The sequence below is a fragment of the Phasianus colchicus genome, chromosome 20 (genome assembly GCF_987193195.1).
Source record: "Phasianus colchicus chromosome 20, bPhaCol1.hap1.1, whole genome shotgun sequence".
Taxonomy (NCBI): Eukaryota; Metazoa; Chordata; class Aves; order Galliformes; family Phasianidae; genus Phasianus; species Phasianus colchicus.
Genome location: NC_143455.1, coordinates 5547665 through 5558909, shown reverse-complemented (window position 1 = coordinate 5558909; position 11245 = coordinate 5547665). Strand labels below are relative to the sequence as shown.

Sequence of the window (11245 nt, the reverse complement as noted above, 5' to 3'; positions counted from 1 at the left end):
GTCTTCCTGGGCTTTGTGCGGGGGGTCTGGACCGTGCAACCTCCCAATCCTGAGGTTTTGGGAAGCAAGGACCGCGGGGCAGGACGGCTCCTGCTGCTGTGGGCTGGGGGTCGAGCCCTCGTGCCGCCCTTTGGGAGGCAGCGGGGCGAGGGGGGGCGGCTCCTGGTTCCCATCACAGCTCACGGGGGCTGCGTCCAGCTGGGGTAGGAGAGCAGTCAGCCCCTCCCGACGGCAGCTGGGGGGTACTGGGGCAGCCCCGCACTTCTGAGGCAGTTGGGCTGCAGCCGGCGTCGGTTTGGAGCTGGTGCCGGCATCCGTTGGGGGTGCAGCCGTTATCAGTTGGGAGCCGGTGCTCGTAGGGCTGCGGAAGGTGTCTGGAGGCTGCCGGAGGGCTGCGGGTGCGACAGGGAAGGGGCAGGAGGGATGGGGCGGGGTGGGGGTGTTGGGTTGGGAAAGGGCGGGGCCGGCAACACTGCAGGGATGTGGAGAGAGAAGGATGAGGGGCGGGGGGTCCGGGCAGCAGCGCTGAGCAGGGCTGTGCGCCCCGCAGGCGCTGGGGCTCCGCGGCCGAGCGCGGTGCCGCCGGGATGTCAGCGCCGGACAAGCGATGGAGCTTCTTGGAGAGCTTCACCATGCAGCTGCTGCAGCTCCGGCCGGACAGGTGGAACAAGTTCGAGGGCAGCGAGGAGGCCAGGGCCGTGCTGGACGAGTTCTTCAGGCAGCCGGACGCGCCGGAGATGGTGCTGGCGCTGAGCCCCGCCGGGCAGCTCCAGGCGACCGCCTGCTTCCCCCCTGCCCTTAAGACCAAGGGCACCTACTTCGTGAAGAGGAAGAAGGAGAACATCACGCAGGAGAACTGCAGGGCTGTGCTGCTGGTGGGGGACATCAGCCCCTCGCCGGTGGAGCAGCTGATCACCGTGGTGGAGGAGGTGGGTGGCCCTGGGCTCCCTGCTGCTGGAATTGGAGGTGGACGTGAAAGCAGCTGGGGGACATTAATGGGACCACACAGAGGGTGGTGAAGCACTGGAACAGGTTGCCCAAGGAGGCTGTGGATGCCCCATCACTGGAGGCATTCGGGGCCAGGCTGGATGTGGCTTTGGGCAGCTGGTCTGGTGGTTCCCTTTCAACACAGGCCATTCTGATTCTATGAAAATCCCTGTGCTCACTTCGAGGTTCCCCACCAGGACACAGAGCTGGTGCCAGACACAAGCAGGGGGCTCTCCTGAGTCCCTGTATTGTTTAAAAACTGTAATTCCCCATACCTGGGAATTGTCAGAGGGGATTTCATATTTCTATGTGGGATCCCTGTTCCCAAACAACAATGCCCTTAGTGCACTCACTCTCTACTCTGTGCACTTGTTGCCACAAACCACATAAACCCAAAGCCTGGTGCAGGGTAGGAGCTGCTCCCAGAGCTGGGATTAGAAGGATCCCTCAGAGCTCACGCAAGGCCATGCAGAAGGCTCAGGAGGCTGTGTCCCTCAGGTCGTGTGCTCCCTGCTGCTGAGCGAGGAGCACCTGGCAAGCTGTCCTGGTGTGGTGGCAGAGGACATCGCACGCCGTGCCCACAGGCTGAGGAACGACATGTTTGTGATGGGCGGCAAGATCCAGGGGAAACCACTGCTGCCAATGCCTGAGCACCTGGATGACCGTGATGGGACCCGCACGGTGCTGGAGTGGTGGGTGCTGGGGAGGGTTGGGAGCTGCTGCACGCAGCGGTGGGAGCGGGGATGGCTCTTTCCTGGCCCTGTGCTTCCCACACCGACCTGCACTCTGTTCAGATGGACAGCAGGCATCTGGCAGCAGGGTTGTGCACCAGGGCCCTGGGAGCGGGCAGGGCTGGGGGTGACTGTGGGGCTTCTGGGGCTGTTTGAGGCTATAACCCAGCTGTCCTCCAGCCTGGAGGAGCCGGTGGACAATTCCATGCTGCACTCCATCGAGACAATCGTCATCGACTGGTCTCACCAGATCAGGGAAATCCTGAGCAAGGACTCGGCACAGCCGCTGCTGGAAGGGCTGCATCCTCTGCCCAGGGCAGAGTTTGAGTTCTGGCGCACCAGGAGCCTCCACCTGCAGTGCATCAATGAACAGGTACGGCCGTGCCGGGGGTGGCCAGGCTGTGTTCCCCACCTGAGCTCAACTGTGCATCCCCCACAGCTGCTCTCGCCGCGGGTGACGGCCCTGGCTGAGATCCTGGAGAAGGCCGACAGCTGCTACTGGCCGGCACTGCAGGCCATGTTCAGGGATGTCAGTGCAGGTGAGGCTCTGGGTGACATGTGAGCTCCAATATTTGCTCCTGCATGAGGTATCCCAGGTGCCCATGCCATTTCTCACCTGTGCCAGGCTTGCAGGAAGCCAACAACATCAGCCTCTACCTTCAGCCGCTGCAGATCCTACTGGAAGAGATGGAGCAGACAGACTACTTCCAGGTGAGTTCCAGGTGGAGGAACAACAGCACGGTGCCCACCCCTGGCACAGCATTGCTGTGTCCCCGTGCTGACCGGGCTCTGCTCCCACAGCTGCAGCCATACATTGACAGAGTGCTGTACACCGTCTGCCTCACCTGGGTGCACTCTGAGCACTACAACACGCCTTCCCGCGTCATCGTCATCCTGCAGGAGATCTGCAACCTCCTCATTGAGATGGTACGGGGGGTGGCTCGGGGAGCAGAGCCTCATGCCTGGTGTGCTGGGCTGCAGGGAACCACCAGCTGCTCCAGGAGCTCCCCCTGCCCACGGTGACTTTTTTTCCATCCTAGACTCGAAATTTCCTGAGTCCCGAGGAAGTGATGAAGGGGCTGCAAGGAGAGCTCGATGAGACCTTGGAGAACATCAAATTGAGCATTTCCACCATCGAGAAGCTCTTCCAGTCTTACGACCACTGCTGCTCTGACCTGCTGCCCTCCTTGTTCACGGCACGTGTGGGGATGGTGTGGGTCCACCTTCCCCCACCCTACTGTGCTGACAGCCCCATCCTTCCCCAGGAGAAGGAGCCACAGCTCTGGGAGTTCCCTCGCTCCCTCGTCTTCAGGAGGTTGGATGCCTTCCTGCAACGGCTGAGGACCATTGAGGTGAGAATGCAGCACTGTGGGCACAGAGGTGGGGACATGGGTGCAAAATGCAGCACTGCTTCTGCTTGGCAGGAGCTGTATGAGACGGCCATGGAATTCCTGAAGCTGGAGAAAGCGGAGCTGGGCGGGGTGAGGGGGAACATCCTGGGGCACCAAGTGCTGCAGGTCTATGAGGAGGTCTCTGAGCTCACCAAGGAATTCGCTGATTGTAAATATGATCCCTTGGATCCCGAGGATGAGGTGAGTGGGTGCTGGGATGGAAAGTTTGCATCACTGTTTGCTGGAAGGCTGCATGTAAAATCATCACCTTTGTGCTGGGGATGACCACCGGGCTCTGGGGCTGAGTGAGCCCTCCTGGAGCTACTGGTGCTGAGCCTGCTCTGTGCACCGCCTTGTCATTGGCAGCAATTGAACCAGGATTTTACAGAGTTCCAGAACAAGATTCAGGACCTGGACAGGCGGATGGCCACCATCCTGTGCCAGGGCTTTGGTGACTGCAACAGCCTGAGGGCGGCCGTGAAGGTGTGTGGTGCCCACGGGGAAACCCACGGGTGGGGGTGGGCACTGGGTGCTGCTGGCGGTGCCATGGGTACAGGATGAGCACATTCCTCCCCCCTCAGCTGGTGCACATGTTCTCCTCTCTGTTGGAGCGCCCGCTGCTCCGTGCCGCTGTGTCCTCGCAGTGCTCGGCGCTGCTGGCCACATTCAGTGCTGAGCTGGATGATGTGAAGCGACTGTTTGACACATGGACACGTGCTGGTGCTGCTGTCCCTATGCATACCAACATGCCTCCGGTGGCCGGGCAGCTGCAGTGGGCGCTGGAGCTGCAGCAGAGGCTGCAGGGGACGTACCAGGAGCTCTTTGCCATCAACCACCCGTACGTGAGACTCAGCCCCAGCACTATGGGGATGTGGGCAGGATATGTCCCAGCTATGGCAGCTGTGTCTGCTGTGCCTCTGACAGTGCGATGACCAGCCCTGAGGCCACACTGGTGTCTGGAAAATACGAAGAAATGATGGAGCTTCTACAGAGCTTCTGTGAGCAGGTGTACGCAGTATGGGCGAGCGGGGCTGACCAGGACTGCCTCTTCCACCTGGAGCAGCCCCTGATCTACAGGGACCCCAGCTCCTCCCTCATCAGCGTGAACTTCGACAGGAAGGTGATGCCAGCAGTGATGCACTTGGATGCAGACTGGTCTTACATGCCACCAAACATTTTGCATTTTCCTGACAAGCACTGTCCCCCCCCTATGGTGTATTCTTGCAGCTCATCGCTGTCCTGCGGGAAGTGAAGTACCTGGGCTTTCAGAAGCAGAAGGACATTCCAGTCGGTGCTGAGAAACTCTTTGCACAGAAGGGGACCTTACAGAAGTTTGTGGACAACCTGGACCTCATGACAGGCTGGTACAACAAGGCAAGTGCTTGGTGTTGGTGCTGGTCTGTGCCCCGAGTGCTGCCCTGCTGAGTGCCAATCGGGTTCTGGGGAGCTCTTGGGGAGGTGGGAGCACCTATGGACGGGTCCAAGAGCCTGCGGTCCCTCCATACCCTGGTGACCACAGGGCTGGCCCTCCTGCAGGTGAAGCAGACGGCGCTGCCCGTGGAGCTCCCACTGGTGGCAGCCGAGCTGGAGGCCATCGACGGCCGTCTGGGCACCGCAGAGCAGACCCTGTGCTGGCACCACGATGGTATGAGTGATGCAGGCCCTGCAGATGGGAGCTGTGGGTCCTGGGGCAACCGTCTCCCATCTCCGTGCCCAAAATGCCATTCCCCTTCCTGCACACCCCTGCCCCACTCGCCTCCACCCAGATCTGCCTGAGCGGTGTCACCTGCATTTTCCTCCCAGGTGTGATGGAATACATTCAGGAGATGAGAGAGATCTTGTATGACTTAAACACCAGAATGCAGAAATCAAAGCTAAACGTGGAAAATATCAGCCAACTCATGGAGGTAGGTGCTCTGGCTGCTTGCTGTACCCGCACTGTCCTCAGTGTGCACGCTGCAGGGATTTACCTTATGGCACTCTGTGTGATGCAGGAATGCTCAGCCACTCCCGTGTTCGAGAGGAAGGACAACAAGGAGGCAGCACTGCTGGACCTGGATGGGCGGGCGGGCAATGTGGCCCGGCGCTATGCAGCCATCCGGGAGGCGAGCAGCAGGATTGAGGCCGTGGTGCAGGTGTGCACAGCCTGGGGTGCTTCCAGCAGAACTATCTGCAAAGTGCTGGGAGCCGGGGTGCCTGCTGTGCACTGACTGACAAAGACTGGGTTGGTTTCCTTTTGCTTGCAGGAGAACGCAGAGCTGTTCAAGGCTGATACGTCATCGCAGATCTGGCTGGACTACGTAAAATACATTGACAAGATAGTTCTGGATGGGCTCTTCACACTTGTTCACAAATCCTTGAAGCTGCTGCTCACCAACATGGCTCCCGATGTACGTCCAGGTTTGCTCTGCCACTCCGTGCCCACATTCATCCCCACACGCTGTTCCTCCCTCCGGGTGTTCTGGTCAGTGGTGCGGCTGTTCCATCCCCGCGTGGAGTCCATGGGAATACTCAGGTGCCACCCTCTTCCAGGCACACGTGGCCCCGCTGTTCGAGGTGTGCATGGAGCTGTGTGATGGCATGGTGGGGTTCCGGCCCTCATTGGATGTGACAGATGAGAACAGCTTCCTGAAGCTGCTGGAGCACCTGCTGGCTGACATCTACGGCTGTGCAGCGTGCATGCCCCGGCTGCTGGAGGGGAAGCTGAGCTACAAGGTGGGTTCCCAGGGGTGAGCGCACCCCTGCAGTCGCAAGCAGTGCCTGGAGCTGTGCCATCCCCACAGTCTGAGCTGGAGGAGGAGGTGGAGCTCAGCAGGATGCGGGAGGAGGTGATGTCGCTGGCGGCTGATGCCATGGCTGAGGGCATGGAGCACTGCGCCAGCTTTGAGCAGTATGCAGAGCTGTGGCTTGAGGGCCCCGAGGAGTTTCTGCAGCACTTCCTCACCTTCCAGAGCTCCCCGAGCCCTGGACAGCCTGAGCAACCCTCACGTGAGGGACTTCCATCGCTGCAGCTCTTCCAGGAGGAGGTATGGGGAGGACGTGGGGACACATGGTGCCTGGGAAACGTCAGCTGCGGGCTGTGACTGACTCCATCCCACAGATCAATGCATGCGAGGACCTGTGCCAGGAGGTGTCGGGCTTTACCAGCACTGTGGTGTTTGGGGGGTGGCTGCAGAGCGACTGCCGCCCCTTCAAGCAGGTGCTGCTGAGCGCTGCACGCAGCCGGGGCCAGGCACTGCGGCAGCACCTTGCCAACCACGTCACCAGCAGGTAATAGGGGATGGCACTGCTGGGGGGCACAGCACCCCGAGCCCCTCTGAGACCCCATCTGCACCCAGCCTGCAGGAGCTGGAAGCCTTCATCAAGGAAGCCACTGCTGGCTTGAGCAAGCCGGTGCAAGAGGGAGATTATGACGGGCTGGTGGAGGTGATGGGGCACCTGCTGAGGGTGAAGGACCGACAGGCAACCACCGATGGCATGTTTGGGCCCCTGAAGGAAACCATTGCGCTGCTCAGCATGTTTGGGAAGGAGATGCCTGAGGAGGTGCACCAGCAGCTCCAGGTGAGTGGTTCGGGGTGCGGGGTGAGGTATGGGCTCATGGAGCGGGCTGTAATGTGGTGTATGATGCAGGAGCTGCCCGAGCAGTGGGACAACACCAAGAAGCTCTCCTTCCATGTGAAGCAGAACGTGGCACCTCTGCAAACGAACGAGGTCAACATCATCCGCAGGAAATGCCAGCAGTTCGAGGTGCGGCGCTGGGGGGAGTGAGGACAAACTGGTGGTTCCAGATCACCCCCGTGTCCCCCAGACACCAAGCCCTCTGTGTCCTGCAGGCCCAGCAGCACGCCTTCAGGGAGAAGTTCCGCGAAAAAGCCCCTTTCTCCTACACTGACCCAGAGCCCTACAGATCCCTCAGCAAGGTGAGGTGGGCGATGCCTGGCCATGCTGCACTGCTGGGCAGTTCCAGACAGGAAAACCACCGCACAGTGCTGTCCCCAGGGCAGGACGTGCATCCCCAGGGCAGGACACGTGGTCACTGACTGAGCCCTTTTCCTTCTCTCCTCCAGCAACAAAGGAGCATTGCTGCCATGGAGAGCGACATGGCCGCCCTGTCCGAGTCAGCCGGGCTGTTTGAAGTGGCCGTCCCAGAGTATAAGCAGCTCAAAGCGTGCCACAGGGATGTGCGACTGCTGAAGCAGCTCTGGGACATGATTGTGCTGGTATGTGCTGTAGTCTGCAAGGCAGCGCAGCGCAGAGGGCACTGCCATTCTGCTCAGTGCACTGGGCTGGGTGCACACGTCCTCTGAAAGTGTCCTCCCGACTGCAGGTCAACACGAGCATCGACGATTGGAAAACCACCAGATGGAAGGATATCAACGTCGAGCAGATGGATATCGACTGCAAGAAATTTGCTAAAGACATTCGAAGCCTGGATAAGGAGATGAGAAGCTGGGATGCATTCACAGGGCTGGACAACAACGTGAAGAACATGATGACATCCCTGCGTGCTGTGAACGAGCTGCAGAACCCGGCCATCAGGGATCGGCACTGGCATGAGCTCATGCAGGCAACCAAGGTGTGCTCCGGGTCAACAGAGGGGAGGCTGCACTGGGGGGGCCGTGCCCAACAATGTCAGTTCTGACACAGGTGAACTTCACCATGTCCGAGGACACAACCCTGGCGGATCTGCTGCAGCTGAACCTGCACAAGTTCGAGGATGAGGTTCGTGGCATCGTGGATAAAGCTGTGAAGGAGTCGGGGATGGAGAAGGTATGGTAATCCCTGCTCGGTTTGCACCTGCTTTGTGGAGAGCCCCTGCAGCAGCATGCAGCCCCTGCAACTCGTGCCCATTTCTCACACTGAAGGTGCTGAGCGCCCTGGACAGTACCTGGGCCACAATGCAGTTTGAGCATGAGCCCCACTCCAGGACGGGCATCATGCTCCTCAAGTCGGACGAAGTGCTCATCGAGACGCTGGAGGACAACCAAGTGCAGCTGCAGAACCTGATGACCTCCAAGTACCTCGCCTTCTTCCTCCAGGAAGTGTCGGGCTGGCAGCAGAAGCTGTCGACCGCCGACTCCGTGATCAGCATCTTGTTTGAGGTGCAGAGGACGTGGAGTCACCTGGAGAGCATCTTCATCGGCTCCGAAGACATCCGCAGCCAGCTGCCAGACGACTCCAGGAAGTTTGATTCCATCGATAAGGACTTCAGAGTGAGAAGCCCGACCTTTCCTGGGCCCCAGAGCTCACTGCTGCTTCAGGTACAGCCCAGTCCTTTTTGTCTTGCAGGAACTAATGGCTGATGCAGTAAAAACCCCCAATGTCATCGAAGCTACCAACAAACCTGGTCTCTTCAGCAAACTGGAGGCACTGCAGAAGAGGTGGGTTTGGGTCATCCTGATGAAGCATCGTGGAGAAACCCCCACAGTCTGTTCTAAGGCCAAAGGAGAAGTTTGCTTTCCCCAGCAGCCGAAGTGTCATCTTTCTTAACATCATTACTCTGCAAATGGTAAAAATGAGTACACTTTTTTAGCTATTTTTTTTCCTCCTCCTTGCTTCCTGCCAGGCTGGCGGTCTGTGAGAAGGCTTTGGCTGAATACCTGGAGACAAAGCGACTGGCCTTCCCCAGATTCTACTTCGTTTCCTCTGCGGATCTGCTTGACATTCTGTCTAATGGGAACGAGCCAGCTGAGGTATGGGCTGAGCACAAGCCAGGAGGCACATCCCACCTCTCTCACGTCCTGACATATTGCAGATGTCTTAAAATCTCCAAACTGAACAGCATCTCTGACCCCCTGGGGTACAGGGATGCAGCACCCTGAGCTGCAAAACACCATCTGACCCCAATGGGGCTCCTTCCCCTGCTGCCCACAGGTGTCCCGTCACCTCTCGAAGCTGTTTGACAGTCTCGCTAAGCTGAAGTTCAAGATGAGCCCAGACAAAAAGCCGCTGAAGGTGGCCCTGGGGATGTTCAGCAAAGAGGAGGAGTTTGTGTCACTGGATGCAGAGTGTGATCTGTCCGGGCAGGTCAGCAGGGGCTGGGAGCTGCTGCACATGGGGTGGGGGCTGTGGGGTCCAGGCTGAGATGAAGCCTAGAACAGAGCTGCAGCAATGGAGAATGCAAAAGCAGTGAGCTGTGCAGCCCCTCTGCAGCATGGTCTGTCTGCTTATCCCCCCCTTTGTGCTCTATAAACTGCAGTTTGTATTGTCAGATGGGGCCATGTACTGGAGGCTTTCATGCAATTTTTTATCAAGTGGGGAGAGCAGTGCTCAGCCCTGAGTGTACACCAGCACGGTGCACAGGGCGAGCAGCTGCGTGCATCAGGCATGCATTAATTGGTGCTCCCCGCCCTGATGTCCCCTCCTCAGGGCACAGCGCAGTGGCTCTGGTCCCCATGCAGAACAAGGAATGGCTCTGGCCATGCAGGCTGCTGTGAGTCTGCAGCAGGAGGGCAGTTCCATGCCAGCAGCCTAAAATGCATGTGGCCAGAACTCAAAAGGGCTGGGAAATGCTCACAGTTCCACTCACACAGGTGGAGGTGTGGCTGAACCGAGTGCTGGACAGCATGCGCTCCACACTGCAGCACCTGATCCCCGAGGCTGTGGCCAGCTATGAGGACAAGCCACGGGAGCAGTGGGTGTTTGACTACCCAGCACAGGTAGGGCTGCCACGGGGCTGGGCTGGGCTGAGAGGCTGGCGCCTGACCCACTGATGGATGTTTTGTCTGCTTAATTGATTGCAGGTTGCTCTGACTTGCACCCAGATCTGGTGGACCACAGAAGTCGGCATTGCCTTTGCAAGGCTGGAGGAGGGCTATGAAAACGCAATTAAGGACTATAACAAAAAGCAGGTTTGTCTCCCGCTGACCCTGTCCTGCAGTCCCTGCTGCTGTCAGGCAGACAGGCAGGAAAGCATGATGTAATTTTTCTCTTTCTCACTTCTTCCTCAGATCACTCAGCTAAACGCACTGATCTCACTGCTCATTGGAAACTTGTCTGCGGGAGACAGAATGAAGATCATGACAATCTGCACCATTGACGTGCACGCCAGAGACGTCGTGGCCAAAATGATCCTCACAAAGGTAGAAGTCGCCAGATCATATTTTCACTGCTTTCTCAGCACCTCTGAGCTTTACTCCCATTATTATCCTTTCTAAAGTTTGCAAAGTAGTGCAAGTGTGCGAGGAGGTCAGAGGGGAAGCAAAGGTACCCGGAGCGCTGCAGGGGGACGGATCCCTTTTGGGGGGGACCTGGTTCTGGGTTGGAGCAGCCCAAGGAACATCCCCCCAAGGAACACCTCAATGGTGTGGATGGGAGCAGGTGGTGATGGCTGCCCCGCAGGTGGAGAGCGCGCAGGCGTTTGCGTGGCAGTCACAGCTGCGGCACCGCTGGGACGAGGGCCAGAGGCACTGCTACGCCAACATCTGTGATGCACAGCTGCAATACTCTTATGAGTACCTGGGCAACACACCGCGGCTCGTCATCACCCCGCTGACTGACCGGTACGGCTCGGCTCCCCGTGCCCCCAGCTCAGCTCCATGTGGCTTTGCTCAGCCCCCACCATCGCCCCCCAGGTGCTACATCACCCTGACGCAGTCCCTGCATCTCTTCATGGGAGGAGCCCCTGCCGGCCCTGCGGGCACCGGGAAAACAGAAACCACCAAGGACCTGGGCCGGGCGGTGGGCATGATGGTCTACGTCTTCAACTGCTCTGAGCAGATGGACTATAAGGTAGGGGAGTGGGGCTCGAGGAGAGCTCTCAGGTGCACCGCTGCCCGTGCTGCAGTTCCCACATCTGTGCCCTGAAAAGGGGCTGGGATCTTGCTCTGCACTCCCAAACCCACAAGAGCTGTGGGGCCAGGCAGCAGCTGCTGGGAGCTGGGGGCTGCCGCATTGATGCACACTGCTTCCCAAGGGAGCAGCTCCCAGCTCCAAACAGGAGCAGCTCCTGACAGCATGCTCTGTAATTGATGCTTGAGATGCCTCTGATGCTTCTTCCCTTTGCTTTGCTCTCCAGTCCTGTGGCAATATCTACAAGGGCCTCGCTCAGACCGGAGCCTGGGGCTGCTTTGACGAGTTCAATCGCATCGCGGTGGAGGTGCTGTCGGTGATTGCAGTGCAGGTGGGTGCCTTTCC

The 11245-nt window shown here is 59.0% G+C and overlaps 1 protein-coding gene across 3 annotated transcripts in view; it reads left to right on the top strand.

Annotated features, from left to right (window-relative positions):
- The first annotated feature begins 4 nt into the window (after positions 1-4).
- The window catches only part of DNAH17 (dynein axonemal heavy chain 17), a 28155-nt gene continuing 16914 nt past the window's right edge, over positions 5-11245 (top strand). The window contains exons 1-37 of one of the 3 annotated variants that reach the window (XM_090121897.1): positions 5-398; positions 551-929; positions 1486-1679; positions 1899-2091; positions 2158-2257; positions 2344-2429; positions 2520-2645; positions 2759-2914; positions 2984-3070; positions 3143-3310; positions 3476-3592; positions 3691-3947; positions 4034-4229; positions 4337-4483; positions 4646-4754; positions 4913-5016; positions 5104-5214; positions 5356-5499; positions 5642-5824; positions 5893-6135; positions 6210-6379; positions 6448-6670; positions 6740-6856; positions 6943-7029; positions 7177-7329; positions 7437-7685; positions 7757-7879; positions 7975-8322; positions 8399-8490; positions 8676-8802; positions 8984-9136; positions 9643-9768; positions 9853-9960; positions 10060-10191; positions 10451-10611; positions 10684-10840; positions 11127-11231. In XM_090121897.1, coding sequence (XP_089978023.1) covers positions 588-929; positions 1486-1679; positions 1899-2091; positions 2158-2257; positions 2344-2429; positions 2520-2645; positions 2759-2914; positions 2984-3070; positions 3143-3310; positions 3476-3592; positions 3691-3947; positions 4034-4229; positions 4337-4483; positions 4646-4754; positions 4913-5016; positions 5104-5214; positions 5356-5499; positions 5642-5824; positions 5893-6135; positions 6210-6379; positions 6448-6670; positions 6740-6856; positions 6943-7029; positions 7177-7329; positions 7437-7685; positions 7757-7879; positions 7975-8322; positions 8399-8490; positions 8676-8802; positions 8984-9136; positions 9643-9768; positions 9853-9960; positions 10060-10191; positions 10451-10611; positions 10684-10840; positions 11127-11231 — 5694 coding nt within the window. In that variant the 5' untranslated portion in view covers positions 5-398; positions 551-587. Of the gene's footprint in view, positions 399-550; positions 930-1485; positions 1680-1898; positions 2092-2157; positions 2258-2343; positions 2430-2519; positions 2646-2758; positions 2915-2983; positions 3071-3142; positions 3311-3475; positions 3593-3690; positions 3948-4033; positions 4230-4336; positions 4484-4645; positions 4755-4912; positions 5017-5103; positions 5245-5355; positions 5500-5641; positions 5825-5892; positions 6136-6209; positions 6380-6447; positions 6671-6739; positions 6857-6942; positions 7030-7176; positions 7330-7436; positions 7686-7756; positions 7880-7974; positions 8323-8398; positions 8491-8675; positions 8803-8983; positions 9137-9642; positions 9769-9852; positions 9961-10059; positions 10192-10450; positions 10612-10683; positions 10841-11126; positions 11232-11245 lie in introns of all 3 variants that reach the window. The other 2 variants (XM_031598958.2, XM_031598959.2) reach the window with 2 other exon arrangements.